The sequence below is a fragment of the Phaseolus vulgaris genome, chromosome 9 (genome assembly GCF_051622355.1).
Source record: "Phaseolus vulgaris cultivar YP4 chromosome 9, ASM5162235v1, whole genome shotgun sequence".
Taxonomy (NCBI): domain Eukaryota; kingdom Viridiplantae; phylum Streptophyta; class Magnoliopsida; order Fabales; family Fabaceae; genus Phaseolus; species Phaseolus vulgaris.
In genome coordinates, this window is record NC_143506.1 from 39,032,913 (window position 1) to 39,050,803 (window position 17,891).

Consider the following 17,891-nt stretch of genomic DNA (forward strand, 5'->3'; position numbering starts at 1 on the left):
TTGTAATAGAAATATTTTGAAAAACTCTAAGTTCGTATAGAAATATGTAGAGCGTGTATTTAATAGTTATATGTATTTTCGGGGTGTTACAAGGATAACATCTAAAGTATTGTTCGCTTTAGGACTTGAAATTCTGTTACGATTTTTGTTATTATAGAACACTATAATTTAATGAAGAAGATATATTTAAACTACACTTGATTTTATCTAACTTTTAAATAATGTGAGACTATTCAGATTAGTAAAACACAGCCAAAATTCAAATAACAAAAAATGTTAAATATAATATTTATTAAAATTTGGATGTTATTTTAGGAGTGTGTGGAATGGAATGAAGTGGTGTTACATTTGCATGTGGTTTAAAAGGACTAAAAGAGAAAGGAATGTGAGGGAATTAATTAGGTGGACAAAAGAAATTTGGCTAAGAGGAAGATTCAATAAATGCTCTCTTTGTGACATTAATTGCCTCAAACTCAGTGTTGCTTCAACACTTTCACTTCATTTATTAAAAAAATATGGGTCCCTCCAATTTTTCATTTTTTCAAGATTTAGTTTTTTTAAAAATAATTATTCACGTGTTATAATTTTGAAGTAAAACTAATTGAAACTACAATTTTTTTTTTACTTGAATCCAAAATAACTTATTATCTCTGATTTTTTAATCGTTATTTAAGAGAATATACTAATTAAAATGTGTAATTAATACTTTTGGTTATATTATAACTGTTTCTAACTTCTTAATATAACTTTATTTTATTAGCTTATAAAAGTTTTAACAACGTAAAAATGTTTGATAATTATATTGAAATAGTTTATTTTAGGAGCTTATAAGTTAGAAGCTCATTAAGCCAACTTCTAACTTATACCTTATATAATTTTCCTTCATTATAATTTCGTACGTTTTAATATATTTTCTTATTTCTTTAATTTCATTTTACCTATTATTACTTATTTTAAGCTTACAGACATTATTAATTATTGAAATATTTTTAGTATTTGTTAAGTTACTTTTTAATTTTTTATGCAGTTTAAATTAAATATTTTTAACATTATAAATCAAAGTAACAAATATTTGAATACACAATATTATATGAAAGTTGCTCACAATAAAAATTGTAAAAAAAAATCAATATAACAGTGGTTTAAATTAAGAATAAAAAAATAAAATTTTTTATGAAAAATAAATAAAAATTAAGTTTATTTAATATTCTTTGTGGATAACAAATAAATTTATTTTTGTGATATAATCTGAACCGTCTCAATTTTGACCATAAATTATCGTATTATTTGAGTAATATCTAATTCAAAATTAAGTATAGGGACGATCATCTTGCACTTTTCTTAATCACTAACAATATTGACCCATGACTTTTTTTCTTAAAGAAAATGTTTCAATATTGACTCATTTTCACTAAGATAAATAGGAATATAAAACAGTTTAAATCAACTAAAAGACATATCTAACTAATATTGACCAAAAGTCTTATATGAGAATAACAAAGAGGTGTATTGATTAGAACTAATTGAAATATAATTTATTTTTAATTACTTTAGTAAGTATTAATTTAGACAAACAAAAGATGTATTAATCAAGATTGATCAAATTATATCTTAGTTAAGATTGAATAAAATAATATCTTAACAAAATATGAGTTTGTTATGCTCTTATTAAGTTTAGGCTAAAACATGACCCAATAGAAAAATTATTTTATTCAAGTAAACTTAAAAATACTTAAAATTGAATCATCTTAAATTTGATTTAAAATTACTTTGGTTGAAGTAAAGTTGAAAATTATTTGTTAAGATATCACTTAGTTGAAATTACATGGATTGAAGAAAACCTATAAATATCACATTTTAAGTGCTAAAAAAAACCCTAAAATCATTGTAGTGGATGAAGTGAACAAGAACATAAAATCAAAATCAACTCTAAGAAAATAAGTCTTCAGTTGGAACTTTTCAACATCAAATTGTATTTTTCAGATCTTTAATATTTTGATCTGTGGATTTACTCAATCATTGAACCAATAATGAGAGCATATGAACAATGGGAATAGAAAGCAAAGCTTGTGAATGTATATCATAATTTATTTAATCATGAATGATTATCATACACGTTACAACTTAAACTTAATACTTTAATTTTAAGTTTGATTTATGAAGAACACACGGGTTCAAATTTGCTTCATTAATGAAAATAATTAAATTTAAGTTTTAGTTTTGATTTGTTAAAAAAGTTATTTATATTTATGTTTGAATTATTTAACTTTAGTATTTTATTTATTTATTAAACCCCATTCCTAACATGTCACAAGCTAGATTAATCTTTGTAATATATATTATCATGACTATTATTACAAGTTGTCATGCTTAACACTAGTGTGATAGTAACCATTATTATTACTTTTTTCATTCATTTTTAAATATGATATTTTTTAACTTTCATTTTTAAAAACAATAGTTACCAACCATTATTTCATATTTATATTTGTACTTTTTATTTATTTACTAATTAGTTTATATATATATACACCCACCCACCCATTTATTATAATATAAAAATAAATAAAAACTAAAATAGCAAATTTTATAAATATTTTTTAACAAAATTTATTACATTTATAAATTTTTCTAAAACAATTCTTAAACTACACTTGAAAAGAAAAGAAATATATATATATATAAATATATAGTTAATATAATCAATGTTATCATTATTTCCATTCATTATCATTATTATTATAACCATTACAATTATTACTGTTACTATCATGAACATGATATTATTAGATCACTAACATTTTTATTATTACAATAATGGCCACTTTTCTACTTTTTTTTCCTATTTCTATCATCACAACTTTCTTAGAGTTGTGAAAAAATAAATAAAAAAAATAAGATTAACTTTATCATTTTTTGTTTGGACTAACTTCTACACATATTTTTAGAAGATAGACGAAATTAACTCATACATAAGTTCATTTATTAATTTTTTAACAGTTTATTTATTTTTAATTTATGTATAAACTAATTTTAATTCATAAAAAATATTTTTTAATTACTTGTTGAAAATTTTAATGTAAAAATAATCTATTTATATAACTATGTACTCAATTTTCTAATAAGAACTTTTCTCGCACCAATTACTATTATTCTTCTATCAAGCTTTATACCATCATAAAATTACTATTATTATTATCTAGTATTTAATATATATATATATATATATATATATAACGATCTAAAAATGAATCAGAATAAAATATATAATCTTGCAAAATATTTTATTTGTTTTTTCAATATTTTAAAAACAACCTAAAACGAACTTAAAAAATAGATCTATCTATGACTTTGATTTAGCTGTAGGGAACTTTCAATGCATATAATCATAAAATTGTAATAAATTTAAAACAACGGTTCATTTGTATCTATATTTTTAATTTAAAAGTTACTTTTAATTAAAATATCTATGTAATTTAAAAAGTGAAAAAAACATTAGATTTTTTAAGTGAAAAATAGTAGATCTAAAAAATGCTAAAAATGTTGTGCCACAAATTTATCTTTTCAAGTTTAGAGAAATACATTTGAGGAAAAAGTAATGACTAGTACATTTTTTAAGACTTATATTATAACCCAATTTTATTAGTGTGTGAAACTTGAAATTATCAATAATTCACTAAATTTCTTCTATTTTTATGAATCTTGGACAATTTTTTACCCTATTATCAAAATGAGTTTGCATTTAAAGTTAACAATTTTTATGTAATCACTTTGAATTAAATTGTGCAACGTTGTTGACATGACTTTCACAATTTAAAAGTGATCCAATTTTAATAATAAATGAGAAAAAATGCTCCATTTTTATAAAAAAAAAAAAATCCAAGTTTCTAGCATATATATTTTAGCTTTGTTTGGATAAATTATCTATAATTATTATTAAAAAATAAAATTGACTTTTAAAAGTTAAAAGTAATTTAAGCATGAGTTAAACTGTAAGGTTTTTATTTTATTTTTATTTATCAAAAAATAAAATTGATTTTAAAGTTAAAATTAATTGGAACATAAGTTAGGTTTTTTATTTCATATTTGTTTCTCAAAAAAATAATTTTCAATTTGTGTAATAAATTTATTAATTTTAACTTACAAATAAACTAGATTAAATTATAACTAGGAAGATAGAGAAATAATGATCACAATCAGATAAGATTAAATTTGATTATTCAAATATTTGTTTGCTTATCTTAATAAAAAATGATTAAATATATTTTTTTATCCAAATTTTAATTATCTTCATTACTTATAGTAAAATAAAATTATTAAAATAAGTTATTCGATATAATAAAAATAACTTCAACCTGAATTGCACTATAATATTAATAATAAGTTAGTATAAATTATTTTAACTTTACTTACTAGAAGTATAAAAGAAATCTACAATTTAAACTAGTTACCAAAATCAAAATTAATTTCACATAAAACTACATAAAAATAAATATATTAACCTATAAAAAATTGTCTCATTTTCAATTTTACGTAATATTTTAAAAATTGTTTACTAGAAGTGAGTGATAGATTAAAAAAGGGAGATAAGATAAAGTTTTGGGGTTAATTGTGAAACAGAGTTGCTTTAAATGCCTTTCATCACTTCCCAACTGTCACGTCCTTTTCGTTACAGATCACGCTTCCCAATACAAATCTTATCTCCAAATTTAACTCTATTTTTTCCATAGAAATATCATATTTTAAAATTCAATTATATTTTAATAACTTCTTAAAACTAAAAATTTTATTGCATGTATTTTAAATTAAATACCATATATTCTTACAATTTATTCGAGATCGAGATCCAATGTTTTTTTAATTGTTTTTATCCTCTTTTCAGTTTTGATCTTTTTTTTTTAGTGTCTAAGAAGGTGGGGTATCTGCAAAGATATTTCGACGTCTGAGTTCAATTTTGGTAGTCTAGTTTAAAATTCAAAATAACATTCCTTTTCGATATGAGGGTTCTCTTTTATTTATATTGTTCTATTAGGCCTTATCCTGTCATAATGATTAAGACAGATCTAATGGATGTTTAATCACGCTTTATAATTCCTAATCAATAATTAATGCTCTTAATTTATGATGTGACGTGACTGTCACTTTTTTACTGAAAGGACTTTAGGCCGTCTGGGTAACCGACCATTTGAACTTCTAATTTCATGATATAACAAAGTGTATTTAGGCTAAATTCTCATATTATCCATAACTTGTTTTAATAATTTATTAAATAAAATATCATAATCTCTAACTGATAACTTGTTTTAATAATTTATTAAATAAAATATCATAATCTCTAACTGATGTGAAATCTGTAAACACAATTAAAAAAAAACTAAACAAGAAAAACTAGAAAAATTATTTTTTCCTTTGAGAAGGTTTGAAAGCAGAATGTTGCAGTAGGAATGACACTGTGAAGTTAAGAATGCATGATTAGAGAGGAAATGATGAAACTTGTCCTGACAGGTCAACATAGTCTCTGTGGAGGCACGAGGAGACAGTTGTCAAAGAATCAAGTTTATGGTAAGTCCACCTTAGAGACACATTTCTCCACAATACTTCCAACTTCTAAATTGACATAACAACTACTCATGTTTTTGTTTGCAGATGCATCTACGTCACTCTATTCTCCTATTCCTAACTTTCTTTTAAATGGACCTTATTCTCAATTTCAGACTAAACCAATGTTTACTTCCACTCTTGTTTAAAGGGTAACATGATCTTCACTTCCTACATTTCGGACAAACACTATTTTAGGAAACTTTCACAACAACTTTGTTTTGCATGTTTGGAGCCATGTTGGTATGTTCAAATATCACTTAACCAAATTTTAATTAAAAATTTGATTTATCCTAGTTTTACTTTCAAAATAAAAATATCATGTTGTGAAGACCTTTTGCCTACGAGGTTCAAATACACCTTTTAAATAGCGTGTATGTGTCGGACATGCGTATCGAACACCGACACCCGTAAGACACGTATTAGTGAAGTGTTCAATTCAAAAAAATATTTGTTGGATTTCTAACAATTATAACACAATTTTAAAAAGGAAAGATATATTAATCTTCTAAAAACTCAAACTTGTTATATAAATTATTATTATTATTATAAAAATAAGGAACAAATATTTTTGAACCAGCCATGAGAGACATCTTTCTGCTAGAAAAAACCGAAACATATTTGTGCACATAAAGCTTTATTGTCACTTTATATAATTCATTCTTGTATATATTGCTTTATCGATGGTAAAAAAAACTTTATATAATTCATAATTATATAATATATAGATATGTGTTCCCGTGTTTTACATTTTAGAGATTGTACATATCTTCGTGTCCGTGTTGTATTAGTGTCCGTATCAGTGTCTGTGCTACATATCTTGCTCTGTCGCAGGTTCCACGTCAACTAGAAATAATGATATTTCATAGTTTATAAAGTGGGTACAAACCTTATCATATAAACATCTTGATAAAGTTGAGTTAAACTTAAAGTTCAATTCTTGGTACGGTATCACGAGCTAATTCTTTACTCATGACTTCCACTACATCTTCTTCTATCATTATCCAAACAAACTTTATAAGGTTGAGTTGTGGTTTAAAATTCACATCTTAATACTTTATAATTATTAGGTACTTATATTAAAGTAAGTGTGTTTGGTTAGGTTTACCCTAAATAAGTGCTTAATAAGCTGTTAACTCAAACCCCAATGAAGCTTGTAACTGTATTCGTTGGGATGTTACAGTCATTTTTACCAACAATTCAATGTTCACAGGACCACAGGTAAAGGTACAAAAATCCAAGCACAATCTTACAACAGTGCCATCTCAAAGGATTGATCAGTTTGCCAAAAACTAAGAAGATAATAAAAGTTTTGCAAGAGAATATACACGATTTTGTGTCCTCCTAGGCCAAGGACATTGAGAATGCAATTTGAAAATGCATGTTAATAAAATGTGCATGTAAATGTAAATTGAATATTTGAGTTTTCAGGGCCTTTAGCACAAAGTTTGTGCATGTGTGTGATCATCAAATGAACCACTAGTGGAGCAAATAATTCAACCTAAGATGACATGACAACCTAGTTTCCCTACAGGATTCTTAGCGTGTACTAGATTTCACCTCTTTCCTGTGATGTGTGTCTAGCTACTGCACATGCACAGCACATAAATGATTGAACAAAGCTAAGCATGCATACACTTACACTTATGAACAAGTCCTAAACCATGTACGATATCGGCCAGAGATTAAAGCATTTTTATAGTATATAAGTGAATGCAAATTTTATTTAATAAGTCGATTTTATGTGATTGAGTTAAAAGTATATTTTTATCATTTCTTAATATAGCACGAAGGAGAAGTCGGCAATTGAAAAACGTAGAGAGAAAGAAAAGCCATAGTGATAAGGTACACGTGAAGTGGAGCACTATAATGTTCATTATTTTGGAACTTTTCCCACTGAAGGAAAGACAACGGTCTCTTTTTTGTCTGAAAGCAATAGAAGATTAAAGGGTCCAATGAAACTTGGAATCTTGCTGAAAACAGTCACGGGAGGAAACTGCTACCAGATGCTAAACCTCTACCTATAATCTAATCACATACACAACTTCTCATATTCAACACCAAAGTACTCAACAATATCAGCATTTCCAATCATCACAGGGCTCCCACTTCCTCTTCAATTTCATATCCCTCACTGATACCATTATCAGAGTTGGTTTCACGTTTCAGATGTGATTTTAAGAAGCTAAAAGTCATAACTAAACGTGATTCTTTACTTCTGAACAAGTTTCCAAAAAGGGTATATGAGATGTTAGACCTCAAATACATATGGGTGCTTGTTTCTATCAACAGGTTCATTCAAGACACCTTGGTAGATGAGAAGACCAGGAATGGTCTGAAACTGAGATGCACCTCCAAGTTAAGGATTCAAAAGCAGGAATTCTTTGAATTCTCTGAGCAGTCAGTGTTGTCTAATCTTTACTGGGGCATTGACAGCATTGAGGCTGCAATTCAAGCTCAACAGCCAGAAGATAGATCCTTCAGGCTGATGAACTCAGAACAAATGCTTCAGGTGCCTGCAATGCTTGATGAGGAAGAGGTCACAGCCACAATTCCAAACCGTTACTTAGTGTGCTGCTCCTACTTTTACCTCTCAGTGGTTAGGAAGCTTCAGGGAGATGAGTGGCAGGCTGCACTGCATTTTCTCCAAGCAGTGTTGGTCTCACCAAGGCTTGTTTGGACAGAATTTGCGGCAGAACTTTGTGAAAGTCTTTTCCCCCAATCTAGCATTCACATGATGCAGGGTAACTGCAGCAGTAGAAGTTTGGAATCTGTGTCTTCTGAGGATGAAATGGATGGAGCAATTAGGGAGGTGGCAAGGAGGTACAAGGAGTGTCTGGTGTATTACCAGGTCATGCTTTATGGAGAGACTCCATGGTGGCGCAGTTACTGCAGCAAACAATCACCACCTTCTGTGTAAGATTAAACCTTGCTCTTCAACTTAATGCACATTCAAACAATGCTCAATAAGTGGAACCTGGTGTGTTCTGAAGTCCCATAGTTTGAGGAAAAAACTAGGCTCTAAAACCTTAAAATGCAGTGTTTTTTGTTGTGGCTTAGAAAAGTGATTAGATTTAGGCATTTAGCAAAATTCAAGTTTATATTTGACAGGGACTTTCAGCCAATTTAATGTTGGTAAAGAGACTCATGTGAACTCAATCACATGAACTAGAGCTCCAACACGGTACATTTCTTTCTCAAACACGTTTCAACTGAAAGAGGCAAAAAGTATGCAGAAAAATGTAAACCACGTGAAGTTCTAGGACTTGAGAGCTAGACTTTGAGGCTATGTTTGAATGGATGAAAAGGGGTGGAATAGAATGATACTATGTTCAATTGTTTATACCTCTTTTTTTCTTAAATAGGTTTAAAATGTCACACATTTAATGAATGCAATAGAATAATTTCAGTCATGATCCATAATTGTTTTTCTAATAATTAAAGACAGAATACAGATAAAAGGAGAAGTAGGAATATCAAAGGAAAGAAATACAAAACTGACATAAGATACTGTTTGTTGAAGTACAGACATTAGATTTTTGGAATGGTACTGTTTCATCTAAAATTAAGTTACTATTACGAACAGGGATGTACCAAACACTAGCTGTGTTTCTTCCACTTCAGTTCACAATGAATCAAGATTGAAAAGTTGCAATATGGTAAGCTTTGTTCTTATTTATTTCTTTTACTGGCAATGGAATGACAAAATTCATTTCAATTAAACACTTCAATATTTTATTGTATACAAGTGGAAACTTACAATGTTAGATCATAGATGCATCAACAACTTTTCTTTCCTGTTCCCCTAAATTCTTTGTTATGAGAATGCAGTATAAAAAGGTTCATCCATTTGATTCTCAAGATGTGATGCATGCAATGGAACATGAGTCAAAACAATTCATGGATGTTGCTGAATATGAAGGTGATAAGAAGGCCCTTAAACAACTTAAGTCAGTTGAGTATCAAAGCAAAGAGAACCAAACAATTTCAAGTATCAAATGTTTCAAAGATATGATGATAGAAACACACTCTAAGACACCAGTGTCAGTGGATGCATTCTTTAAGGATTTTAGAGCCAGAAAGGACATGGTTAGTGCTAACTTTTCAAAAGATTTCTTATTGACAAGTAGTAACCTCTTAAAATATGTTTGTTTGTCAAATTTTGACCTTATAAGCTAAAAATAAGTTTTTATTGTTAACTCATATGTTCATATTCAGGAAAATGTGGATGACAGAAAAATTTATATACAAACCACAATAACTAAAGCAGATGATCTACCACCAGAAATTCACAACTGGTTTGGCTCCTTAATAGTCTTTTTTTTTTCTCAAACTTCATGTCAAATCTAATGTAGCTCTACACTCACTACTAGAATATCATTAAATAAAAACAAATTTTAGAGACTAAAAATAATGAGTTGATATACTGACTAAATTAGATATTATTTTAGATACTAAAAAAATTATTAGTTTTTAAATTAGTTTCTATTATTGATAAATAGTTTTTAGATTGGTATCAATTAGCTACCAAGGTTTTAACTACCAGTTATTTAGATTCTAAATTTGGTAGCAAAAACTTTAGTAGCTAATTAGATACTAATTTAGAAACTATTTATCAATAATAGAAACTAATTTAAAAAACAAAATTTTTTTTTAGTCATAATATCTAATTTAGTGAATATAACAATGAATTATTTTTGGTTTCTATTTAATGATTTTCTTGTAGTGACTATAGTTTATAGTTGTCTCATGGAATTTCGTGTAACTGACCTTCACAGGAAGCTACAACAACACTCTGGTTTGCCTCAAACTCATCAACATCCCATTCAAGAGCAGTTGGACAAGAGAAACATAATTAAGCTTGATTCTAGCAGATTCAACAGGTCCATAGAAGATATTGCTTTATCTATCTCAAAATACAGAGATAAAACTGGACTTACTCCCTTAAATTGTCTTGGAGTGGATGAATTAAATGAGGATGCATCACAGCCAAAAAAATTGTTTGATCATGTAACATTTACACCTGCTTGCAAACATAGGCCCAGCCAGAAAAGGCATGAAAACTCTGAGATACAAAGATTGTATAGCCTAGGAAAGTTTGATGAACTTTGTTCAAACTCCAGAAGATATTCCCTGCAAGACTTGTCAGAACTGACTGAAAGGAGAGTTACAGAACTACATTATTCAGAGGTATTAGGAAAATGTGATGAAGAATATACTGTAGACATTGCATCAATTTATGAGAGCTTGATTAGTTCATCAGGCGCCACTTATGCTTCCTTAAAGGATGTGATTTTGGATGAGCTGCTAATAGCTATCTCTACTTCCAAAGAGGAAAGAAAAATAAGAGCATCAGTGTCTATTCTGACAACAATAATTTCAAGGAACAAGTCAATCATAGAAGATGTCAAGAAGAAAGGTTTAAGGTTGTGTGATTTGGCAAGTGCTCTAAAACAAAATGTCCATGAGGCAGCAATTCTAATCTATTTAATAAATCCTTCACCTATAGATATAAAAACATTGGAACTTCTGCCAATATTAGTGGAGATTGTATGCACTTCAAACAGTTACAAGAATAGGCCAGAGTCACTTCTTTTGACACCTCATGCTGCATCCTTGATGATCATTGAAGAGCTAGTAACTTCATTTGACTATGCCACAAATAACATGCATTTGGCTACCATCAGTTCTCCTCATGTTCTCAGTGGATTTCTAGAAGTTGCCAGGAATGATAATCTAGAAGAATTTTTCTCTTTAACCACCATTCTTATAAAATGCATGCAGTATGATCCTCAGTGCAGAAAGTATGTATCGCAATTCACTCCACTTGCTCCCTTTATCCACCTTTTGCAGTCGGAAAACATCCGCGCCAAATGCACTGCTCTAGAATTTTTTCAGGAAATCCTTTGTATACCACGGTATATAACTATGCAACCATATCTTCAATTCATGTTTATTTGAATATAGTTGAGTAATACTTGCAGCATATATGTATTTAACAAATTGCTGATATGGCTTGTTCATATATTTGTTGTAATCCTTGTTCAGAGAGTTCAGAGAGTTTTCTGTTACTATTTTCAATTTTATTTTTCAGATCATCAGCTATTAGTCTGCTGCAACGTGTGCAGCAAGAAAGAAGCATCAATATTATGCAGATACTAATGCATTGTGCACATCAGTTACAACCTGATCACCAACTTTTAGCAGCAAATTTTTTGCTTCAGTTAGACATACTGGTAATTGTTAAAATTCAGAAAAATATAAGTCTACAGTTCATGAATTTCAATAATTTCCACGAGGAAAAAAAAAATTAAGCCATATTGTTGCATAGTACATGAACATTCCATTTCATTTAGTTAATTTACTGTGTGTTCATAATTAATATTGAGCAAAAAAAATATTTGTCAAAAGGAGAATATATCATGTGTATCTCAAAATTAGAAGTTTGTAAACTTTGAAGTCACTCAATGATATATTTGGTATAAAGTCACTGAAAAATATCTCAGTTCTAATTGAAATTACTTGATGTTTAGAATTTTATTTTTATGAAAATCTTAGACTCCGATATATAAATTTGACCAAATGACTCTGGTAAGATAGTATGTGAAACTTGAAGCCTTTAATTACTAACAAAACAAAACTATAATGCAGAACTCTCCTGATAAAGCCGTGTTTAGAGAAGAAGCAGTGCAGATCCTTCTCAGGGCAATGACATCAGAAGAAAGCTCAGAGCAGATATTATCTGCTTCCATTCTATCAAATCTGGCTGGTACATTTTCTTGGACAGGAGAACCATATACAACTGCATGGTTGTTGAGAAAGACAGGTTTGACCTCTCCCTATCACCAGAATATGATAAAGAACTTCAACTGGTTGGATCAGAGTCTACAGGTAAGCTTCCAAAATGCTGTGTGTGTGCATGTTCAAAGCATATGCATGACAGCATGAACCGTGCTGTGTAACATGTTTAAGGAGATTCATAAATTTCATTACATGCAGGATACTAGCACAGATTTGTGGTGCAGTAAAATTGCCAAATGTATCATAAGTCTTGGGGATTCTGTCTTCCATACTTTAGATAGGGTTCTTAGAAGCAAGATAAAGAGGGTTTCTAGAGATTGCCTTGTAGCAATTGCTTGGCTTGGATGTCATATATCAAAAAGTCCTGACAGCATCAGTTATTCTGCATCTGAGATTATACTAAGTGGAGTTGAGCAGTTTCTGCACCCTGGGATGGAGTTGGAGGAAAGACTTCTAGCATGTATGTGCATGTTTAACTATGCCTCGGGAAAAGGTATTGTCCTCAACAAGGTTTATGTCATACCCTATAAATAAACATAAAATAGTTATAAACAAAGACATTTTGTACATGTTACTGTGGGAAGACTAGGTTTATGGTTACTCATATTTTTCATAAAGGGAATGTGTGTGCTGATAGGTTAGCTAATTTAGGATTTATTCATAAAGAATCATTTCATTGGTATAATAGGCTTTCATATAGTCTGTTCCTAGAATTCTTTATGAATAGGTATAGTCTACCTATGTATTGTTTTTGTTAACATATGAGTTTTGGTCTAATCCCTCCATATTTTTTTTGTGTTCTTTTTTTTTAATAATACTTTTTTCATGTGATGACAGATGATTGTTGTTACTTGAGATGTTAGCCTAACTGAGATGTCAAGTTATATAGTGATGTCTAACATGAAAGTTTTTATAAAAAAAAAGACATTTTGTACCTGTTGATTATAAGCATGAAAGCTTTGCTATGTTTGCCTTTCTCATTCTTATGTTTATGAATGATAGAGTACTTCCTGATCAAGAATTATCCATTTTCTCAATTAAGTCAGACACTGTTTTACATGTAGGGAAACAAAAACTAATGCATTTCTCAGAAGGAGTAAAGGAATCACTAAGGCGCCTTTCAAATGTTATTTGGATGGCTGAGGAATTACATAGAGTAGCCGATTTCTTGCTCCCAAACATATCAGTGAGTACTCATTCATGTACTAAGTTTGAACACTTGCATGAATATTCTATAAGTACAGAATTTTTGTAAAGTTCCCATAATTAACATGATTGATGCCAAAAGTATGTATGTCAGCAGTCTAAGGCCAACATGGTGGGGGGATTTTCATTATCACCTCCATTTTAACTGAAAATATAAGGACTTTTGAAGCTAATAGAGGAATAGTTTAAGGGTGTAGCATTTAAGTAAAAGATACAAAATTGGTAATGTGGGGTAAAATAAACATGGTGAGGGCTAAAAGAGGACTAAATATCTAGGAGCTTATTCTTGAATTTCTTACAACCTTGCTGCCTATTTATTTAGCATAGTTAGCACTACTAAATGATTTATTTTTTGACATCACCCAAATCATGTTGGTGGTAAGAGCAGCGTATTTCTTGCGTTCACACACAAATCCTTGAGGCAGGTTGCAGCTTCAGTTTAGCAGTTTGCTCCCTCATCTACTTCAAGGGATTGCTGTTCAGTGGGTATTCAGATGGAACAATCAAGGTAAAAAGCACATTATCTGATTCATCATTCATGTGGTGTATATTTTATATCTATAGACTACATGCTAAATCATGTTATACATTCATCGAGTCACAGGTTTGGGATATTAGGGGGCACTCAGCAAGTCTTGTGTGGGACATTAAGGAGCACAAGAAGTCAGTGACATGCTTTTCACTTTATGAACCATCTGACTGCCTTATAAGTGGATCCACTGATAAAACCATAAGGGTAAGATTGCACACCCTTTACAAGGTCACCACTTTCTATTTCTCTACCAAGACCTCTAGTAACAAAAATGAACTGATTATTTTATAAGAACATACATAAAATAGGTGTGGAAAATGATCCAGAGAAAGCTGGAATGTGTTGAAGTTATAGTATTGAAGGAACCAATTCATCATTTGCGGGCACATGGTGAAACAGTTTTTGCCATTACAGAAAGCCAGGGACTAAAGGTGATGCTTCAAAACTTCCCATAATTTGTCAGATAAATGTTCCACTGAAGAAAGCAAAATCACACGCACATACCCCACCAGATCCTCTCTATAACCAGCTAATGAAAGTTGGAACTATTCATTTATCTTTTTAACCATTTGCAGCTAGTTAATGAATCAAGAGTGACCAGAGATATTCTCAAAGGCAAGAATGTGAAGTGCATGACAGTGGCTCAAGGAAAGTTGTATATTGGATGCACAGATTCAAGCATACAGGTTAGTGTTTTGTTGTTTGGCATACATTCTAGAACCAAATAAACTGCAAGCATGACATGGTATTGTTTCAGGAGTATTCCACAACACACAACCGTGAACTAGAGATCAAACCCCCTACAAGGAGTTGGAGGAAGCAAAGTAAGCCCATCAATGCAGTTGTAGCATATAGAGACTGGCTCTATAGTGCAAATAAACAAGTTGAAGGCACTACATTCAAGGTGAGAATCACAACCTGAGCTCAAGAAAAACCTTGATGTCTCCTGACATGGATGGATTACACAGGAATGGAAAAGAACTAGGAAACCAAAGCTTTCAATTCTTACTGACAAAGGAGATAATGTGGTGGCCATGGAGGTGGTAGAAGACTTCTTGTACCTAATCTCCAGCTCTTCACCAAACCACATTCAGGTATATCTAATGAAAAATTATCAATTATAGACACTGGATATACATAAAGAACTGAACTGGTAGTAAGTATCATACGATTCACGATACGAATCGTACTATACGATACTGTTCCAGATGCCCGCGCGATACAAATAGTAAGAATAATCGTTTTTACCTCGTATCACAATTGTATCGTGTGAATCGTATCACAGATAGTATGAATCACGAAATGGTTCCATATCGTAGCTTGGGTCTTATTTTGGGTTTAGGTGTGAACCGGGTCGGATCACTTGAATTGGTTTTATAAAAACACTAATTTTAATTTTTTCTTTCATTTAATAAAGTAGTTGGGCATATAATCCAGCCCAATCCAACCATTATAATATTAACCTAATCTGATTAGTAATAGAACCACTCTTTTATAAACATGGTTGTGATTATTAATTATATTTTTATGTTATACCTTCTTTTAAATGTTATGTTATATTTTTTTAAATGTTTATTAATCTTACTATTCGTGATACAATTCACTATTCAAAATATAAACTCTCTAATTCTTCACGATTCAACTGCATGCTGATAGGGTCACAAGTAATACTGATAGGTTCACAAGTATATATGTTGGACCATTTACTCTAATATGGTTAGATGGAATTGAACATATAATAAATTGATTTTGTTTTGCTTTCTTATTTCCTTTTTCTGCAAGTACTTAAGCAGAACTTTATACAAACATGCAAAAAAATAACCAGCATAACCGATCCATTTGAATTTTCACCTTGATTTTTACCCTCTTAAGCAAATGATAACAAGATAGCTTCTTAAACTGAAATTAACTTCCCAAACCAGATATGGTTGAGAGGGACACCAAAAAAGTTGGGGAGAATATCAGCAGGAAGCAAGATAACAAGCATCCTTGCAGCCAATGACATCATTTTGTGTGGTACTGAGACGGGACTAATCAAGGTAAAAGCTCTTTCTATTTATTTATTTCAACAAAACAATGTTTACATGTGACATTGTTCTCATCCAAACTCCTCAATTATATGATCAACAGGGTTGGATCCCTCTGTAGGATGAGCAACTTGCTGTTTGTACAAACATATCCTTTCAAGTTCCAACCTTTTGGCCAAGTATTACAACAAAGGATCTGAAATGCAGTAATGTTGTGATGCCATTGCAAAACCACCTTGTGATGCCAAGAAGATTGCAACAGCCAAAGGCTTAGCTTAAGTACAAGTTTTGCATCAAGGATGGCTATAGCAAAGATATAAATATACATTTTGATTGAAAACCAATGTGAATAGTTTTGAGTGTCTTCTGTGTACAGGAAATGTTGTATATCAAATACCAAGGTGATATTATTCCTTTCAATCATGAACTTCATAATTTTCCTTTCAAAACACATAATTTCTAAGTGTTGGAGATCGTGTCACCTCTTATCAGATAGTTATCGGAACATCCATAACATATATTTCTACATATGAGTTAGTAGTCTCAACATAAAAACAGTGTTAAAGATTCTACATCGACTAGAGGTTAGAGGCTCTGGGTGTAAATCTTAAAAGTTCACTTCTTAACACTAATTCTATTAATTTGTTATTACATATCAAAACTTAAGATTAAAACAAGTGTAATAAACCCTGATGGTAAAATATTAAATTTTTAATTTACCACTAATACTAATTTTTAAAAAGAATAAAATATTATTCTTTAAAAAAATATAAAATAATAACTAATGTTATGTTCCTTACTAAGAAAAAAAAATAATATTTAAGATTTTCCTTTTATAATACATTATGAGGAAAACAGTTTTTAATTGCTAAAAATTACTTGTAGGAAAATCTAACTGTGAGATTTTAGCACTCACAGAAATTATTTTATTGGGTTTAGTTTTCAAAACATTTTTATTTTATATGGCTCTACTGATCAGTTAATGATGACCAAATGTATCTAACTTTGTTATATCAATAATTATTTTAAATTAATATGTCATTACATATTTAAATACATATTATGAGGGTTAAAATTAATAGATTTAAAAGATTAAAACCAAATTTAATTATATTTAAATGCATTAAAAACCTATTTTGCCTATAAATAATCATATAAAATTATATATTTTATTTAATTTATATTTTTTGCCAGTTAAAGGAAGAAACAAAATAATTCAAATGAGAAAAATAAAAGTTGAGTTATAATTTTTTTAGTTCACAAGTATATCATTAGTGAATTTTATTTTTTATATACAAAATTATGCGCAATTAATTGATCAAATTTGAACGTGTATCTGATGTATATTGAAATGATAAAAATGTTCTTAAATAAATAGGAGATATGGATAAAAATATTTCTACTGACAGCATTTATAGATTTTTTTTTTCATAGTTTTTGCATTCTGAAATTATTTATTTTTAAATAAAATTGAGTTTTAATTCTATTTTAAAATTTTATTTTCAGAACACAGTAATTTATTCCATAAGTCTCCATGAACTATTTTTTGAATTCCAAATTTTCAAGTAATTATGGAAATTTCTGCTTGTATCATTAACCAGTGAGTTAATTTTTTTTAACATAACTATTTTGGTTCCAGTACTTATCATTTTGTTTTAATTCTTACATGTATTAATTTTAATATCTTTTAATTCATGCATATAATATTTGAATTCATTTTATGTCTA

The 17,891-nt window shown here is 29.5% G+C and overlaps 1 protein-coding gene across 3 annotated transcripts; it reads left to right on the top strand.

Annotated features, from left to right (window-relative positions):
• The first annotated feature begins 7,406 nt into the window (after positions 1-7,406).
• Positions 7,407-16,584, top strand: LOC137821247 (Transducin/WD40 repeat-like superfamily protein). 3 transcript variants are annotated; one of them, XR_016515856.1, is made up of 17 exons: positions 7,407-8,514; positions 9,185-9,257; positions 9,430-9,687; positions 9,817-9,896; positions 10,377-11,516; positions 11,693-11,834; positions 12,250-12,489; positions 12,598-12,892; positions 13,464-13,585; positions 13,989-14,113; positions 14,210-14,341; positions 14,446-14,568; positions 14,713-14,823; positions 14,895-15,041; positions 15,106-15,231; positions 16,060-16,176; positions 16,268-16,584. XR_016515856.1 is itself a non-coding variant. In XM_068625749.1 (17 exons), the coding sequence occupies exons 1-17, from the start codon at positions 7,847-7,849 to the stop codon at positions 16,283-16,285; spliced, it is 3,912 nt and encodes a 1,303-aa protein (XP_068481850.1). In that variant the 5' UTR covers positions 7,407-7,846; the 3' UTR covers positions 16,286-16,584. The 3 variants fall into 3 exon arrangements, 1 of the variants encoding a protein (XP_068481850.1); XR_016515857.1 differs by having other exon boundaries at positions 14,031-14,113; XM_068625749.1 differs by having other exon boundaries at positions 13,994-14,113.
• The last annotated feature ends 1,307 nt before the right edge of the window (positions 16,585-17,891 follow it).